Genomic DNA, 19990 nt, shown 5'->3' with positions numbered 1-19990 from the left:
GTAATCGAACGTGCATAAGCTCCTCTCAGTGATCTATCATCTCCACACGCAATGTCGTTGAATAAGCCAAGGGATGTTGGTAGGTTTCAAAAGAGTACAAAAGCACGCGTTTTGGTATTACACGATGTGTAATACAGCTGTATGTTTATTAAACGGGTGATCTCTTCACGGACAAGTTATAAATCGCTTGATCTCACCCAAGCGATATCTCCTGTGGGAGCCAGTTTGGGATGAAAAATTACTTGTACACACGGTGGGAACTGTTTCGTTATAAAAAAAGGGCGATTTCGACAAACAATATATTCTTTGAGCATGAGGGATTAGATAACGTTTATTTTGTTGAAATCTCTTTTAATATCTTAACCAAACCGAACAACTGAAATTTGAAAATACATTAAAGTTACACACAAAAAGCACAAAATGGCTGACGACATATAACGAACTAAGATGAACATGCCATGCAATGTAAACGTGACCACTAGCGTCTAGGGTTGAGGTATCATGTTGTTGCAGTCGTCGGTGTTGCAGCAGGAGATCCAGTTGAAGTGGTAGCCGCGGAGCTCGTTGTTCCCCTGCTCGACCAGACTCTTCATCTGTAAACAGCCCTGCAGCAAGAAACAGGGATGTTAGCTCGGTTGCTATTGGTTGAAAAGTAAAGGTTCACATAGGCTGTGTCAGAACATGATGATTTACAAACAGGGATGTTACGTCGGTCGCCATTGGTTGAAATGTAAAGGTTTACATAGGCTGTGTCAGAACACGATGATTTACAAACAGGGATGTTACGTCGGTCGCCATTGGTTGAAATGTAAAGGTTTACAGAGGCTGTGTCAGAACACGATGATTTACAAACAGGGATGTTACGTCGGTCGCCATTGGTTGAAATGTAAAGGTTCACATAGGCTGTGTCAGAACACGATGATTTACAAACAGGGATGTTACGTCGGTCGCCATTGGTTGAAATGTAAAGGTTTACATAGGCTGTGTTAGAACACGATGATTTACCAATGGGGATGTTACGTCGGTCGCCATTGGTTGGAATGTAAAGGTTTACAGAGGCTGTGTCAGACAACAATGATTTACAACTGATCTGGAGACGTGACACTCGTTATGTTGTACATAATTTTTTGATTGAATACAGTTAATAGGATTGGGAAAAGCTCCAGGGGCCAATCTCGCCCTTTCTTTAAAAGTACAATTTGTCCAAAAGATCAGTATATGCAAACATTAGTATTATTTTCAACAAACATATTTGGAGACAAACCCATGAACTATTTAAATCCTTTAGTCGATAAACTATAACTATTTACCTGGAATTCATTGACACTGTCATCCATGTTGGGTCGCAAAATAGAATGGTATAAAGACCACATTTTATGCCAAATTCGGAAAACGCTATAGCGATATAATGTTATTGCGACACTCGAGGAAACATTTTCAGATTCTGATTCACAATTACAGTCAAATTTAACAAGATTTGCCTTGAAAACGTCAGCGTTAAGAAGTCTTGCGTGTAAAGTTAACGGTTTCCTGACGGGTAAAAACAAGGCATAGAGCTTTGTTTCTGACTTATGTTCTCTTTGAATACTTGTAATGTACTTGCTCCTCTTACTTCTGATTGGGTTTGGGTTTAACGCCGCTTTTAACAGTATTCCAGTTATGTCGCGGCGTGTCAGCTTAATGTGGGAGGAAAGCTTGAAGTGATGCAGGACTCGGACGTTAACCACGTCGGTGAAACCCACGAGCACGGGTATGGTGCTGTCAAACCTAGAAACATAATCGGGGCGAACCGGGATTCGAACCCACAATCATAGGTTTCTGGCGTGCCAAAGGGACGCAACTCTGCACAGCGAATCGCGGCGCCTTAGACGACTGGGCCGCCCGTGTCCCCCTGATTCCACACGACGCTGTTAACATAAATGAAGGATTTTTGTACAGTTATTGTTCTGAATCTGAGGATTGAACGATTAAATTTGGTTCGTAGTTTACAATCAATGAAAGTTTCAATTGTCTAAGGAGCTAAGGCATGAAGATAATCTTGGTGCAATGAATAGTTTTGTAGAATGTGCAAAGCTTTTTTCTGTCTGTGTCTAATGCTTAACGTAAACATCTTGTCTCATAATGTTAACTGGCTTTGGAAAATGTTGGAAGATACGTAGCCACCCTCGCTGTTTCTAACTGTTTCGTTTCTAGTCTATCAGTTATTACTACAGACCAACCAACTGAAATTTCAGATACGTATTCCCGAATAGGACGAAATACATTTGGTGTATGTTCAACAACGTTTGTTTCTAGAAATTACATACTTAAGCTTTCTCGCCGAAGGCACCATTATTAGATGTTGTTTGTATCACGCCATGTACATCACTTGCCCATTTATCATTATTTTGCTTGCTGTAACTGATTATGTATGTACTGCTTTATTATTGAAATTCAAATCAGGTTCCAGGGCTACGTTACAGTGAATTTTGGGTCAGTGAGTGAGTTTAACGGCGCCGGGATTTTGTCTGGAGAGAGGATATTTTTCACCTAAGCTATGAGCTTAAATATACATATTATTTAAATTCCGTATTTTTGTGGCAGACAATTCCTTTTCATTGCAACAGTTTGAGTTTTTTCAAGCATTTTCTGGGACAAATGTGTTTTTTCCGATATAATCCGAGGCTCCTGGATTTAAAGACGAAGTTGCTTTTAAATGATACTACCACACATTCCACAATAGGTGGGAATATACACAATACCTTGGTAAAATATCATGCTTCATCATTTTGCTGGCGTGATTTTGCAAGACACATATTATTGCCTGAGACAAAATATATTTTGACTTACAGGTTCAGGGTAGCAATACTGGATGTAGTAGGTCTCATTGTCTGCCTCGTGTACTTCGCCAAGGAAACAGGACTGAAACATAGAGACAGAGTCGTATGCACGGTAGGCATGTGATAAATACATTTAAATACAGTAAACTACGGTTATAACGAACTCAAAGGGACTACTATTTATAGTTCGTTATAACCGTAGTTCGTTATAAGCGTGTTCGTTATAACCGTAGTTTAGTGTATTTGAACTAAAATATACATTTCAAGAATCTGCTCTTCTACCAAACATAAGTGAATGAGATTACGAATCGGAAGGTGGTACTACATAATTGTCTCTACTATTTTTACATTACCCTCCTTATCATACCTTATTTATTTATTTGTATGTATGTATTTGTTTGTTTGTTTGTTGGTTTGTTTAAATTAAAAATAAAGTTTTGGATCTGATGGTCTTAAACCGCGATATAAAAAGAGAACCTTAGTTATATGGGATAAAAGGTTAACTGTATTTGATTGATTGATTGATTGATTGATTGATTGACGCCGCACTCTGCAATATTCTTGCTATATGACGGCGGTCTGTAAATAATCGAGTCTGGACCAGACAACCCAGTGAATCATAACATGAGCATCGATCCAAGTAGTTGGGATACGATGACACGCACAAACCAAGTCAGCGAGCCTGACCACCCGATCCCCTTAGTCGCCTCTTACGACAAGCATAGTCATCTCTTACGGCAAGCTTTGGTTGCTAAAGACCTATTCTATCCCGGATCTTCACGGGTCTGGCTAACTGTATTTAAATTCATACATTACATAGTGCATGAATGCCATTATTGTTTGCATATTGAATCGGTAAGTAACAGCATTGTAACATTGTAACTCACATCACCAGGGTAACACTTCTTGGAATGCTTGCAGTCAGCTGGGTCGCTCAGATAGGTACACGTCAGACAGGACTGCGAGGGAACTGAAATATAATCTATGATAGATTTCACTTCCTTCATATATTTTTCAATTATCGTATATTTCATTTCATATTTATTTAACCATCTTTCTTCGTCGGTTCATCATCAATAAAATAATAAGAAGTCGAAGAAGAAGAAGAAGTTTATGTGCAGTGTGTTGAGAAGATCAGCAACCCTGCAGAGTCCTTCGCATGGATGAAGTCGGCTTGTCTGAAAAACGAAACAGAAGGCTTTCTGTTTGCTAGTCAAGACCAGTCACTTCCCACTCGAAACCATCAATGTGTGATTTTGCATCAAAATGTAAATATGAAATGTAGATTATGCAATGAATTTAACGAGTCTGTCCAATACATTGTCAGTGGATGCCCAGCTTTGGCACAAACACAGTATCTTAAGCGACATGATGGGGTGGCTCGATCCTTTTATTACCGTCTTCACCTTGCTTGTGGTTTTGACTCAGTGGTCCATCCATGGTACTACCCAGAATATGTAGAGGGTGTCATGGAAAATGATAAATAAAAAATTCTTTGGAATAAGCCCGTATACTGTTTCAGACATATCCAGGCCAAAAAACCTGATTGTCCGTTATGATAAATCCAATGAAATAATTTATATTATTGAATTTTCTGTCCCTCTTTGACACTAATGTGATTGACACGACTCGGGTAAAACATGGCAAATATGCACACCTCGCTTTTGAAATGTCACGTTTGCATCCCAAGTACCAAGTTGTCCGACGCCCCATTTTTCTCGGTGCCTTAAGTTTGGTACCTCCCAATCTGTTGACTGACATTGGAAGAGTACTTGGGTTTGCTACCGGGAATACAGCCCGTCTGACAATGCGGAAGGCTGCAGTGTTGGGGAGTCTTCACATTCTCCGAAAAGTTCTCGGTTGGGTTTGACTGGGCAGCGCTCCCTGGGAGAAGTTCCCTTCGCTGTCTTGGCTGCGTGTAGAGAGGGCAAGGTCCCTGGGCTGATGATGAGCCAAACCAGCCTGACTGTGCCAGGATCACCCAAACCCTCATTGCTGCAATTCTATTATTTTAATCTGTAAATAATAATAGAAATGAGTGTCAATCAAGCGAATGCCTTATCAAATCGGCCTAGACTCAGTTTTTTCAAGGAGAGGCCTTCTGAACGACCACTGCATCGAGTTTATGTGCAGTGTGTTGAGAATTACAGCTACCCTGCAGAACCCTTCGGGTGAAGTAAAAGTACTGTAATAATACTTACCATTTGGTGGTTGAAACGGAAACTGTGCAACAACAAATGCAGCTCCAACTAAAACAGACAATTGTATAAATCACCACATTATCGAGTGGGGATGCTATTGTACCAGATGATGATGAGCACTAAAATTTAATTTGACTGAGCAATGTTTTCAATACATCATCAATACCCCAAGGTGCTTCAACTAGTATGTTCTTCCGTTGGGAGCAATAATCGTGAAGTATCGAGGTTGCTTTGAGCAGTATTTCCGATATATATCGGTGTGTCAGTCGTTTTGAACAATATTTAAGTTATATGTCGGTGTGTCAGTCGCTTTGAACAGTATTTAAGTTATATATCGGTGTGTCAGTCGCTTTGAACAGTATATCAGTTATATATCGATGTGTCAGTCGCTTTGAGCAGTATTTCAGTTATATATCGGTGTGTCAGTCGCTTTGAACAGTATTTCAGTTATATATCGGTGTGTCAGTCGCTTTGAGCAGTATTTCAGTTATATATCGGTGTGTCAGTCGCTTTGAGCAGTATTCAAGTTATATATCGGTGTGTCAGTCGCTTTGAACAGTATTTCAGTTATATATCGGTGTGTCAGTCGCTTTGAACAGTATTTCAGTTATATATCGGTGTGTCAGTCGCTTTGAACAGTATTTCAGTTATATATCGGTGCGTCAGTCGCTTTGAGCAGTATTTCAGTTATATATCGGTGTGTCAGTCGCTTTGAGCAGTATTCAAGTTATATATCGGTGTGTCAGTCGCTTTGAACAGTATTTCAGTTATATATCGGTGTGTCAGTCGCTTTGAGCAGTATTCAAGTTATATATCGGTGTGTCAGTCGCTTTGAACAGTATTTCAGTTATATATCGGTGTGTCAGTCGCTTTGAGCAGTATTTCAGTTATATATCGGTGTGTCAGTCGCTTTGAACAGTATATAAGTTATATATCGGTGTGTCAGTCGCTTTGAACAGTATTTCAGTTATATATCGGTGTGTCAGTCGCTTTGAACAGTATTTCAGTTATATATCGGTGCGTCAGTCGCTTTGAGCAGTATTTCAGTTATATATCGGTGTGTCAGTCGCTTTGAGCAGTATTCAAGTTATATATCGGTGTGTCAGTCGCTTTGAACAGTATATAAGTTATATATCGGTGTGTCAGTCGCTTTGAGCAGTATTCAAGTTATATATCGGTGTGTCAGTCGCTTTGAACAGTATTTCAGTTATATATCGGTGTGTCAGTCGCTTTGAGCAGTATTTCAGTTATATATCGGTGTGTCAGTCGCTTTGAACAGTATATAAGTTATATATCGGTGTGACAGTCGCTTTGAGCAGTATTTCAGTTATATATCGGTGTGTCAGTCGCTTTGAGCAGTATTTCAGTTATATATCGGTGTGTCAGTCGCTTTGAACAGTATATAAGTTATATATCGGTGTGTCAGTCGCTTTGAGCAGTATTTCAGTTATATATCGGTGTGTCAGTCGCTTTGAGCAGTATTTCAGTTATATATCGGTGTGTCAGTCGCTTTGAGCAGTATTTCAGTTATATATCGGTGTGTCAGTTATTTTACACAGTATTTCAGTTATGTCCGGTGTGTCACTCACTATAGACAGTATTTCAGTTATATCACGGTGTGTCACTCAGTTAAACAGTATTTCAGTTATATCACGGTGTGTCACTCAATTAACCAGTATTTCAGTTATATATCTTTATATCACGGTGTGTAACTCAATTAAACAGTACATTTATATCACGGTGTGTCACTCAATTAACCAGTATTTCAGTTATATCACGGTTCGTCAGCTTCCGTGACCACCGTATCTGGCCTTGAACTTGTCCTGTGATTATTCAATGATTAAATTAAGAACTTACCTCCTTTAATGTAAGTATGTACTTTTAGTCATTAATACCTTCAGGGAACATATCAGGTCCAACTGTATATATAAGGCTCCGCAATTTAGGTTGAAGAGTAGCCTCATCGTGAACGGATCCGCTAATCGAATTTGAACCACTTTAACTCTTCATTGTACAGTCAGTACCATACCCGTGCTCGTTGTTCGCTGCAAGTCTGTTCATGCTGTTACTATAAGCTGACACACCCTTATAAAACTGACATATATTGCTCGAGGAGTCGATAAAATAGCTCACTTATTCAGTTCATTGTTTCAACCCACCAACCCCCTCCACAACAGAAAGTGCATACCACACGACTGTCAAGATTTCAATTAGTATTAACAGTTTTTAAATGTTAGTCCAAAGAAACTCACCGATGACGAGACACAGTATGTGAAAAGCCTCCATGGTGGTTCAATGCCGGGTGTGGGAGCGGGACATGTGTGGGACAGGCCCAGCCTGTTATCTGCTATTTCTGGAACCAGGCACCCAAAAAGCACATGGGGTCCATATATAGACCCGAGATGTGACTACAAATACCTGGCTCATCAGGTGCGGTAGATCTGGAAAAAATGATATTTGGAGACGCGTGACTAATGCCTTTGAGTCTTGTACGATTTAAGTATTAGAATGGTATTGTTTGAGAACCATTAAAATCTATGCACTCATATATCCCACGTATCACATGCATGTCTCCCTGTGGGAATTCCGTGGCTGAGTAGGTTCCAAGTACCCCATGCTTGTCTCGCTGTAGGGATTAAGTGGCAGGCAAGGTCCCCACTACCCCATGCTTGTCTCCCTGTGGGGATTACCTTGCAGAGTAGGTCCCCAGTAGCCCATGCTGGTCTCCCTGTGGGGATTACCCAGAATAGTTGGTCCCCAGTACCCCATGTTTGTCTCGCTGTAGGGATTAAGTGGCACACTAGATTCCCAGTACCCCATGTTTGTCTCCCTGTGGGGATTATGTGACAGGCAAGGTCCACAATACCCCATGCTGGTCTCCCTGTGGGGATATCCTGGCAGAGTAGGTCCCCAGTACCCCATGCTGGTCTCCCTGTGGGGATTACCCAGAAGAGTTGGTCCCCAGTACTCCATGCTGGTCTCCCTGGTGGGATTACCCGGCAGAGAAGGTCCCCAGTACCCCATGCTGGTCTCCCTGTGGAGATAACCTGGCAGAGTAGGTCCCCAGTACCCCATGCTTGTCTCCCCGGTGGGATTACCAGGCAGAGTAGGTCCCCAGTACTCCATGCTTGTCTCCCTGGTGGGATTACCAGGCAGAGTAGGTCCCAAGTACAAAGTAGGCCCCCAGTACCCCATGCTTGTCTCCCTGGTGGGATAACCAGGCAGAGTAGGTCCCAAGTACAAAGTAGGCCCCCAGTACCCCATGCTTGTCTCCCTGGTGGGATTACCAGGCAGAGTAGGTCCCAAGTACAAAGTAGGCCCCCAGTACCCCATGCTTGTCTCCCTGGTGGGATTACCAGGCAGAGTAGGTCCCAAGTACAAAGTAGGTCCCCAGTACCCCATGCTGGTCTCCCTGGAGGGATTACCAGGTAGAGTAGGTCCCCAGTACCCCATGCTTGTCTCCCTGGTGGGATTACCAGGCAGAGTAGGTCCAAAGTACAAATTAAGTCCCAAGTACCCCATGCTGGTCTCCCTGTGGGGATTACCAGGCAGAGTAGGTCCCCAGTACTCCATGCTTGTCTCCCTGGTGGGATTACCAGGCAGAGTAGGTCCCAAGTACAAAGTAGGCCCCCAGTACCCAATGCTGGTCTCCCTGTGGGGATTACCCAGAAGAGTTGGTCCCCAGTACTCCATGCTGGTCTCCCTTGTGGGATTACCCGGCAGAGAAGGTCCCCAGTACCCCATGCTGGTCTCCCTGGTGGGATTACCCGGCAAAGTAAGTCCCCAGTACCCCACGCTGGTCTCCCTGTGGAGATAACCTGGCAGAGTAGGTCCCAAGTACAAAGTAGGTCCCCAGTACCTCATGCTGGTCTCCCTGGTGGGATTACCCGGCAAAGTAAGTCCCCAGTACCCCATGCTGGTCTCCCTGGTGGGATTACCCGGCAAAGTAAGTCCCCAGTACCCCATGCTTGTCTCCCTAGTGGGAATACCCAGCACAGTAGGTCCCCAGTACCCCATGCTGGTCTCCCTGTGGAGATAACCTGGCAGAGTAGGTCCCAAGTACCCCATGCTGGTCTCCCTGGTGGGATTACCAGGCAGAGTAGGTCCCCAGTACCTCATGCTGGTCTCCCTGGTGGGATTACCTGGCAGAGTAGGTCCACAATACCCCATGCTTGTCTCCCTAGTGGGAATACCCAGCACAGTAGGTCCCCAGTACCCCATGCTGGTCTCGCTGTGGGGATTACCAGGCAGAGTAGGTCCCAAGTACAAAGTAGGTCCCAAGTACCCCATGCTGGTCTCCCTGGTGGAATTACCCAGCACAGTAGGTCCCCAGTACCCCATGCTTTTCTCCCTAGTGGGAATACCCAGCACAGTAGGTCCCCAGTACCCCATGCTGGTCTCGCTGTGGGGATAACCTGGCAGAGTAGGTCCCCAGTACCCCATGCTTTTCTCCGTGGGGATTCTGTGGCAGGAGAGTTGACAGCATGGCCAGCGAGTGTCATCATAACAATCTTATTGTAAACACATCACTCTGCATTGATAACCCACCACACAGACGTTGCTGGGGTCAAACTATATCAGAATCCCCATGGGGCAGTTGTAAACTAAGACTGTTGTCATGGTGACAGGATGACACAGTCCGGTACCACACCACACCCACAAGATCTCAGATGATGGAGGCCTGTATATAAACAAGTTAGGTCCACAAATCAAGTGATCGATATTGTGAGCTACGATCCACACTGGATCATGACACGCAATCAACCAAGTTACCAATTCTGACCACTCGACTGAATCTAACCCAGAATCGCCACGGGGGACAGGGTATTGTACTATCAATTTTACATGTTGTGAAATCACAAGACACGGGGTTAGTTTCAAATTATAATACTTCTTTATTCATGGAATGATAGGGTAAAACATAGAATTGTTCATTAAGTTATACAACAACAAAAATATACATAATTGCAATGTCACATAACAATTGCCATATATTTATCTGTGTGTCCTGCAATATTCAAATAGGTGAGAAACGAAATGTTTTGGCTCTCAATTGAAAAACTATTGTCCAATAGAATATGCAAAAATAATAAGTTTGTTACTCCAGTATGGAAAATAACTGATGAAATCAAAACTGGATTGAAAAACTCGTGAAATTTATATTTTGTCTTGAACAAAATTGTACAAAAACATGTACAGTACACACATACACAGTCTTATCATTGCCCTGAGGCAGGGAACTTGCAAATAACTTGTACAGAAATATTTATGTAAACATGTACAATATCCATTATGTCATTGAATTCTAAAATTGAATTTACAAAACATTATTAATGTAATAATATTTTGTCAATATGTTTTTTGCATATTCTGTATGAATATCATATCATACTATGTTTAATGGTTATTATTAATTTTTAAAAAGACAGACCCCTCAAATAACACCAAGGGATAGAACTCTGGGCGACATCAAGGTTTCACTGTATGGAGTTGTACACTTTGTTTGAGCACATAAATCAAACCTTTTGTACAAATCACCCTGTACAGTGTACCCTGGTAACAAAATATGTAGAGAGATCAGAAGAGAGACTGGGGAGTGAATGTCAGCAGGTGGGGGGGGGGTTGGATATGGGTGGGGAGGGGGTGGATATGGGTGTTGTTTTTAAGCCCTTGAGGGCTTGTTTAGGGGGTCACATGCTATGAGAAACAGAAATTGGCTTCAGATGGGGATTCAAACTTGTTCCTACAAAAGGGAGGAGGGGGCAGGGGTGGAGTGTTGTAAATAAGTTCTTGAGGGCTTGTTTAGGGGGTCACATGCTATGATAAACAGAAATTGTCATCAGAAAATATGCTCACATGGGGATTCAAACATTTTCCTATGTGCTTGCAATCCAAGACAGATGAGCCAAACTACCACATCAGGAGGCTTGTATCATCTGACCATGCCATGTAATGATTGTATAAGCATAAACAATAGTTCAACATAAACTTTCTACTTCCTACAACCACACTGCAGCCCCAGCCCTCAAACCCTCAAAAGTGAGGTCTTTATGAATGTGATTAAATGCATAGTAGTATAAATTGTGTGATATACATGAAATGCTGCTGAAAGCCAGCTGACTTCACAACAGTTCTTCTATATCCATAGAGTATATGATCAAACACATTAACTTGACAGCCGGAAGAGATTAGGTTAAGAATCATGTTATACACTCATGCAATATTTGACATCTTGGATCAACATAGGAAGCACTTTGAAGGAACTTCACAAACACAGTCTCAAGTTAATACTGATAAAACAAAGGCAATGCTCTCTGGCAAAGGTATTTGAAACATCTAAGCTGGGTATGGCTATTTCTATCTAAGTCTAGACCAACATATTCTTTGTTTCACTTTTACATGACATAAGGCTAACCTTTTTTTCCAAAATAAAACAAAAATGACAATTAACATGATTAAAATGCTGTTTGCTTGAAATTATTATTTTTATTTACATCTTTTTGGTAATATTATCAATAAATATCGTTTTAGAGAAATAATGCACAACACAGATTTATTATTAAGTAATAACACATTTTTCTTCGTTTCATTTTTGTCTCATGATTTTTTGCATGACCACAACTGTGTCAAGTAATATGTTGTACATACAAACACAGCTCACTTGCATACAGGCAAATATCTCTAGGTCAAAATGTCATAATTCTGTATTGATTTAAAAATAATATCTACTACATTTTTTAACAACCCAGCTTCACAACTACTCTAGCTAGCTTACCAAATTATGTTTCAAATGACTCAAACTCACATTTTCCCTCAGTTGTTAAACAACAAACCAACCAACCAATTGTTGACTTTAGATACTGTTGGAAAGACAATCAACTCGGGTTGGATGTTTATACAATTTGGTTACACTGTGTGAAGAAATAAGAACATTGTAACACTTTTGATACAATGTATAGGTTTTTGAAACCTCGACAGTGCGGTACTGAGCTGTTTACCAAGCCAGCTGACGGCCCGGCACCATGGGAGTTTCATTCATGAGCGTTTTGACCTAATTCTTTAGTCCGTTTTGCGCTGCTCCGTTTTAACTTGTACCCGTGGGTGTAAATATTGGCTTCATCTATCACACAATAGTCTCTGGGAACTCGGTGTCCCAGTAGTAAACACTTCTGGTTGACTGGTGTTGAAAGAGTTAACTTAGGTTCATGCTGCTGTATTTAGTTTGTTTGTTTGTTTGTTGTTTAACGCCACACTAAGCAATAGCAGTCTTAACAAGACAATCAAGTGTTTGTCATCATGAGCATCAATCTACAGCTGATCTACACAATCAGGAAACGTTTACATCCATTCCTGTTAGTCACCTTGTATGACAAGCATGGGTTGCTGAAGACCAATTCTAACCCAGATCTTCATGGGGTGGGGCCTATTGAAGTTAACATTTAGGGTCTTCATATGTTTTCAGTCTGTGCCAAAAACTCCTGAGACCCAAAAATGGCTCCTTATATAAAAAGACCTGAAAATGGCTATTAATATAAAATTTAGTAGAATTTAGTGTTATCATATGGATCATTATCTGCTGAGCTTACTAGACCAACAGAATTTGACTAGACACTGGCTTCAGACTAATGGTAAAAGTCGCACAATAAGTTTCTAATTTTCCTTTTACAATAACCAGACATGCTACTGAATAACAGAAATTCAACCAACTCAACCACTCACAATTCTCTCAAGTTCATTAACTTCACCTTCAATATTCACCTTACTTAAATATTGCTATACATTGTCATGATTACCAATGGATAGAAAACATTTTTGTTCTAAAAAATAAATTTTGTAACCATGGTAACCAAATTAGTTCATTTGGGCCTGTTCATAAAACCATCATGAAATAGAAAAATAAGAAAAAAGTAATCAAACTTATCAAGAAAATCCAATTTTATAAGATAATATAATCGGTGAGTATAAATTGTATATGAAATTTCAGATATCAAAAGCTATGACCATTTAACAATTTCTTCAGACTTCCCAAAATATGTGGGCTGTGGTGTAGCTTAGTGGTTAAAACCTTGGCTCATCATGCTGCAGATCCAGGTTCGACTCCCCACATGGGTACAATGTGTGCAGACCATTTCACGTGTCCCCCGCCATGATATCGCTGGAATGTTGGTAAAAGCTGCACAAAACCACTCACTTACTGCATAACTATCCCAAAGCACTCCTGATCAGTGTCTGCTAATCACCACATAGCAGGATTAAAACAATGTCAACAACTCACTCACTCACTCATCACACTGTAGATTCTTCCTTCTTCCAAATATAATCACAAAGGAGTTTTTTCTCGCTCAAAAGTTGCAATTTCCATCAGCTCTACGCGATAATGCTCCAGCCATTGTCCGCCATCATAATGTTTTTGTCGTAGATTATCCTTCCACCGGCTCCCAGCTGGAAGGTACACCTGGCGCTCCCTGTCCCCCTTCTCCAGTATTGGCGCCACCAGGAGGGCATCCCCCACCAAGAACTCACAGTCGACCCGCTGGGCAACGATGTCCTCTGGTGCCACCCACCAGACTGGCCGAATAATTGGCATCCCTGACAAGACAGAAAGTTGCAACAATTTATTCCTTCCTAGAATGCCACACTTTTGTGTTCATGTTGTGTGTTTATCTGAATCCAGCGTATTCAGTCTCAATTCTGTTGTGATAAATATCTAGACTAACATCTAGTCTCTGAAATGAACATATCGTACAGAAAAAACAGTTGTTCAGTTATCTTAATAAAAATATAATAAAAGGGAACCCAGTGACTCTCTTCATTTTTAGATACTGCAGTAATCTAGACTTGCCAAACATTATAGACTTGCATGGGCTGTATTTGATATATATTTGTATCATTGTCTGTGAGACAGACTAAAATATCTAGACTAACATCTAGTCTCTGAAATGAACATGTACAGAAAAAACAGTTGTTCAGTTATCTTAATAAAAATATAATAAAAGGGAGCCCAGTGACTCTCTTCATTTTCAGATACTGCAGTAATCTAGACTTGCCAAACATTATAGACTTGCATGGGCTGTATTTGATATATATATTTGTATCAGGGTCTGTAAGACAGACTAATAAATATCCTGAGCCTATCGATTTTGAATATACACTACTCAAAAGAAGCTGAAGAACACACAATTGTTTCAAAGGTCTATTGTTAATCTGTCACGGTTGCTGTTTATTAAGAGATTTATCTGGACCTGCTCAATGGCCTGAATTCAGCCCCATGTCTGCAGAAAATGACAGTAGAAATTTGCAAAATGGAATTAAAAGTTTCCCAATTTATGTTAATATCTAAAACAAATAGATAATGTTATGGCTTCGTAGAGATAAAGTGTATTTCACTGATCATGCTGATAACAGGACAAATAAATAGGAAGAGGTTGTTATGCTTAGTTACATATTATCATGATGATCGCATTGAATGCAATCTCAAAATTCAATGTTACAATAGGCAAACATCTGAATTTAAGAAAAAAATAACTTTAAAAAATCCCTATTTCAAACAAAGTAACAATGTTTTTCCCAATTTGCCTGCCAGGGGCACTAACTTTAAAAACCTTGATAATCCCTGGTATTGAACACACAGCCTTTACTTGTAACAATCAACCATTACATCTCATCATAAAGCAAGACCAACTTTATTACTTATTTTGCAGATGCACCAGTAGTTTTGTGTCAAGTCAAAACTTCAACAGAAATTTACAAATTGCATAATAGGAAATATTTGTCTCAGTAGCCTATTATCCCAATATATATAATTACTTTAACATTTTCACAGTGTATGTTCTCTCCAGGTTTTAGCATGTTTAGTCTCAAATTATAATAACCCAAACAAGAAAATGTGTCAATAGGTACAATGCAGTAACAAAATTTAGTTTTCTTTGTCTGTGTGTTTGTTTGTTGTTTAACGTCGCACTCAGCAACGGCAGTCTGTAAATAATCACGTCTGGACTAAACAATCCAGTGATTGATATCATGAGCATCGATCTACACCATTGGGATGTGAAGTCAGAGATTCTGACCACCTGATCCCATTAGTCGACTCTTACAACAAGCATTTTCACCTTTTACAACAAACATGGGTTGCTGAAGACATATTCTAGCCCGGATCTTCACAGGTGAACAAATTTAGTCTTTGAGCATATTGAGCATACTGAGTTCAGAAAGTTTTTATTTTTTACTCTCCTGTGTTCAAGTATTTGTTGAATAAAAATCTGTAAACCAACTAAATTTGTCCTAATGTGTGAGTTGGACTTACTGCCGTTTTGAACATTGTTCCACTTATTTCGTATGATGCTTACAAACTTAGAAACATAACTAGAGCGAACTGGGCTTTTAACCCACAATCATAGGTTTGGGGTTTGCACAAGGGATGTAACCCTACATAGCAAATGGAAGTGCCCTTGATGACAGGGCCACCCGTGCACCCCCCTCATATATATGGAACTGTCGAAACTGATCAAGCATATTACCTGTCACTTCTGCTTCTTTCGCAGCAGCCTTTAGTAGTGGGAAGACCTTATTTTGATGATATTGAACAAGTTGAAGAGCTAATAGTGTTGTTTCGTTGTTGTATTCCCATGGGGCATAGGAGAACTGCATGATGGGTAAATAAGTTGACAGCAACATCCATCGCACATACAGCTCGGACTCGGGCAGAATTTTGGATTCAAAACTTTCATTTTTGAACGGCTTCAGAGAAAAACTTCCCCTTCCACCAATAGGACCAGGGTTGATAAAAGGGTAACCGAGGAGACCGTAAGTTAGAACAGTCGGGATGATTGACTTGAGTCCACTGTTGTAGTCCCAGCTGGACTGTCTGTCTGTGATCTCGACAAACATGGCATACTGCTGGGATTGGTATCCAACCTTCACTGTCCCTTTGTCTCCCAGACTGGCAGCAAGTTCCACATACTTAGTGCTGTACTCACACGGATTGTGAATAAAAGTCTTCATTGACTGACTGAGATCAAAGGACGAAGACTCGCCTCCATCAAATACAAAAGCAGTATTTCTGTAATCTTTCTGTATATTTTCCAGTATATCATGGAACCACTTGTAAGCTTGTTCATTTGTAAAGTCAACAAACAAAGATACATTGCCATTCCAAGCTATGCTGGCTGGCAATGTCTCCGAGTCAGCATCATGAACAAAATATCCATTTTTCTTCCCAGTTTCAGCATGGAGTGACTTAAGATCCATATAAGGGGTGACCCATGTTCCGATTTCAAAACCAGAGGACTTCAGTTCTCCAATCATTTGATGTGCATTTGGAAACTTTTTATCATCAAAATTATAATCTCCATATGCTCTGAAATATCTGCCATAAAGTTCAAAGAAACCTTTAGGAAATTTATTTTTGCTGATTTCATTTGTGTAAGTTAACACAGTTGATTGTTTAGTTTGGTCTCTTAATTTCGCAGATGTCCACATGGGATTTTGCATTCTCAATTCATCTGGTATGCGAGTGGGAACTTTAAAACATTTTTTATACATATGTTCATGGATTTCTTTAGCATTATTAGCCTTACACACAAAATACCGCAAAATTGGTGGAAGATTTTCAGGATTCTGGAAACGGTTTGTGATATACGATGCTTTAAAACACATCTTGTTACTATTGTTGTCGTTGATGCCCACATGCAAAGGAACAGAATTGTCAACATACACCCCTACTCCTTTTGAACTGAACCAGTATCGCTCAAGAACAGGACCAAACACTTCTTTGCCCGTTTCCCTGGAAACGTGGAGAGGTGATGATATGTAGGGTTGTAGCGGGACACTCAGCTGTTCTACTGGCCAGTCATGTGTGTAATGTGCACTTCCCCCGTACCAGTGGGCGTCTGATAAAGGGAAACAGTCATAGGGCACAAAACCATTGTTCTTGGGCGTCCAAACAATATTATAACACCTTGCATTTTGAGAAATGGACTCTTTTATCTCCAACTTTCCTCTGTGCAGCCATTTTAAACAAAGGCTGTTTGAATCTTTCGAATCACAAGTCAAGTCAGGCGCACTTTGTAGTTCTTGAGGAAAAGTTACTGTTAAATATGAGTCACCATCATTATGTTCGGAGAAAGTGATGGTTCTCTGGCTGTAGTCAAAATAAACATGGCCCAACTTGTGTCTAAAGTCAAAAAGATTCAGATCTATATCGAGGACTGGCTTTTTCCTTATTAAAGAGCGGCATATCAAAAGTACTAATGCTAAAACCACAATTACACCACTTATTTTAAGTAATCTTCCCATTTTCCGTTTTGGAATTGCCATTTTCAGACACACGTTTCTGAGATACAACACGAGTTGACTTCCTAGCCGGAACCGGAACTAGAATGTTTAGTATCTATTAATAGTTTGGGTTTGGGGCCCATATAGGGTTTAATGTTTCTATACTAATTTCGTAGACAACTGTTTTCAGTGTATATGGAAGAAGCCCTTAGGAATTACATAACATAATCAAGATTCAACACAACAGTGTGACAGAATACAAACCTTTTCTTTATTTGAGATGTTTGCAAGTAAATCGCGTGCAAGAATTTGTGAGATTTTCAACCTCTGTTATAGCCTCAATGACTTTCTTTGTACGGTACTTGCTGTTGAAGCGCAGCTTTGAGCCTGTACGTGTCACGTGGGCACTTTGATCACATGATCTTTATTGATCGACGCGGGGCACTGTTTGGGTGAACGTGACACAATTTCATGGCACCCGTAGAGGGACTTGGTTCGGGCAATTTAGTAGACCTGTGAACATGTTTTTACCCCAAAAAAGAATTATTAGGAAAGACTTCCGCCCATATACCCCCTCCAAAACATATCTCCTATGCATTGCGGCTCAATCATTTCTATCATATATATTTTTTAGGGGGAATACGGGCGGAAGTCTTACCATTTATTCCACCCCCGAAACCAAAGTACGCAGACGAAGGACCAAACTGTTGCTGTGTAAATACAACAGCAAACATTCCATTCATGAATGACTAAATGTCCTCGTAGGCCTGGTGAACAGTAATGAAAGAGAAAACCCCACAAAATGCTCAAAACTGCACAAATTTAAACATATCAACATCTGCATATTGAACTGCTGCGCCTTCGACGACTGGGCAACGCCTGCGCCAATAATCATAAAGCCCCCATGTTTCATATTTTGTAAAGAGAGGCATATTTATAACTTGATTAAAAATAGTTATGTTCAGCAGTTACATTTTAAAAAATTCTAAATTATGATTATCAACCAAATATTCTATCTTGGTATCTTGTAACTAGCAAGTCCTGGTTTCCCCGTCAAAAGAAGAAATGTGTTATATGAGGTTTCACAGGGCTTTAACGGCCAGCATTCTTAGGTAATCATTTAGTCTTGATTTAGTCAGAATATTTTATATTTTATTTAGAATCAGAAATTTCATCTGGAGGCACAAACCTTCACCTTGTCGGTCATGTTTATAAGTCATGAAAGTTCTCTTGTTCTCTACACCCGTGAAGATCCGGGATAGAATAGGTATTTACCAAGCCATGCTTGCCCTAACAGGCGTCTATGCTTGTAAACAGGATCGGTTGGTCAGGATTGCTGACTTTGTTGAAGCACGTCATCATTACCCAATTGTGTAAATCGATACTCATGATGTCAATCACTAAATTGTCTGGTCCAGACTTGATTATTTGCTAAGTGCGGTGTTAAACAACAAACAAATCTACGGAGGTGAAATATTCAGCGAGTTATCTCTCTTGTCCATAAATCCTCCGAGGATCATGCTAAGTGTAACAGAAGAGGCTTTATGGCTACTGAAATGTTGGTGTGTCCAATACCCGTCGCCATGGCTTCTTCTTTCTCAGTTGATTGTACCTCCTCAGAGCTCCAGATAAGCTGCGTATCTGCGTGAAATACGCATCAGAAATGCAGACATACACAGTAAAATATAATCCAAGCGTATCAAATACGCAACGAACATTACAGATACGCTACAAAAATAAAACTTGTGCGTATCATCAAAATATTGTGAAGTAACCCTGCGTATTCGATTAGCAAATCAACAACTTATTTTGAAATTATAAAGGGGCATTCCGTCAACCTTGCCAAACTCCACGATGACAGTTACATCATGATCATTTGCCATCACACTTTCTTGTGGAAGTATCGTGGTATTTTTGAGTCCTATAAAGCTCTCGAACCCACACGACACCAGTTTGCAGGGACCAGATGAATAGTGTTTTTGAATATTTAACTTAAATACCCACATGTGTAAAAACAAGTGGGTAACAGAAATTTGAATACGCAGGTAGAATTACTGATACCCAATGATTTTAAAATGCATGGGTAAAATACCCACAACACCAAAAGCTTATCTGGAGCTCTGCCTCCTTTCCCTGTGAAAATCCAGGGTAAAAGGCGACTAATGGAGTCGAGTGGTCAGGTTCGCTTGGTTGATGCATGTCATCAATCCCAATTGCGTGGATCGATGCTCATGATATCAATCACAGGATTGTCTGGTCCAGACTAGATTATTAACAGACAGACGTCATATAGCTGGTATATTGCTAAGTGCGGCGTTAAATAACAAACCAACCAACCAACCTTTCCAAACATACAGGCTTCATGATAATACCCCTACATTTATTTGGTGTTGCCATGCTAAGATTATTTATGTTAATGGTTTCCTCAAAATCCTGATTTTTATCAAAATACAAGTCATGAGTAAATGTTTATGCCCAGGGTTTCAAACTTGCATCCTTTTCATTGTAAGGCCAGGGGCATGGGTGGCCCAGTCGTCTAAGGCGCTGATCTTCACTGTGCAGAGTTGCGTCCCTTGGGCACGCCAGAGGCCTATGATTGTGGTTCGCCCTGATTATGTTTCTAGGTTTGTCAGCACCATACCTGTGCTCGTGGGTTTCACCGAAGTGGTAAACTGACATGCTGTGATATAACTGGAA

At 40.5% G+C, this 19990-nt stretch overlaps 2 protein-coding genes across 2 annotated transcripts; both read right to left on the bottom strand.

Moving 5' to 3' along the window:
* Nucleotides 1–325: 325 nt before the first annotated feature.
* LOC124142499 lies at nucleotides 326–7368 on the bottom strand. The gene is made up of 5 exons (XM_046511009.2): nucleotides 7273–7368; nucleotides 5021–5068; nucleotides 3707–3789; nucleotides 2830–2901; nucleotides 326–605 (listed from the first exon to the last, which is right to left on the bottom strand). Exons 1-5 carry the CDS (start codon nucleotides 7304–7306, stop codon nucleotides 486–488), a joined length of 357 nt encoding a protein of 118 aa, XP_046366965.2. The 5' UTR covers nucleotides 7307–7368; the 3' UTR covers nucleotides 326–485.
* Nucleotides 7369–12313: 4945 nt separating this feature from the next.
* LOC124142510 (myogenesis-regulating glycosidase-like) lies at nucleotides 12314–17381 on the bottom strand. The gene is made up of 2 exons (XM_048389498.1): nucleotides 15538–17381; nucleotides 12314–13609 (listed from the first exon to the last, which is right to left on the bottom strand). The coding sequence occupies exons 1-2, from the start codon at nucleotides 17333–17335 to the stop codon at nucleotides 13341–13343; spliced, it is 2067 nt and encodes a 688-aa protein (XP_048245455.1). The 5' UTR covers nucleotides 17336–17381; the 3' UTR covers nucleotides 12314–13340.
* Nucleotides 17382–19990: the final 2609 nt, after the last annotated feature.

This window comes from Haliotis rufescens, unplaced genomic scaffold (genome assembly GCF_023055435.1).
Source record: "Haliotis rufescens isolate VD_foot unplaced genomic scaffold, xgHalRufe1.0.p SCAF_8, whole genome shotgun sequence".
Classification (NCBI taxonomy): Eukaryota; Metazoa; Mollusca; class Gastropoda; order Lepetellida; family Haliotidae; genus Haliotis; species Haliotis rufescens.
This window is presented reverse-complemented; position numbering and strand designations above follow the sequence as displayed.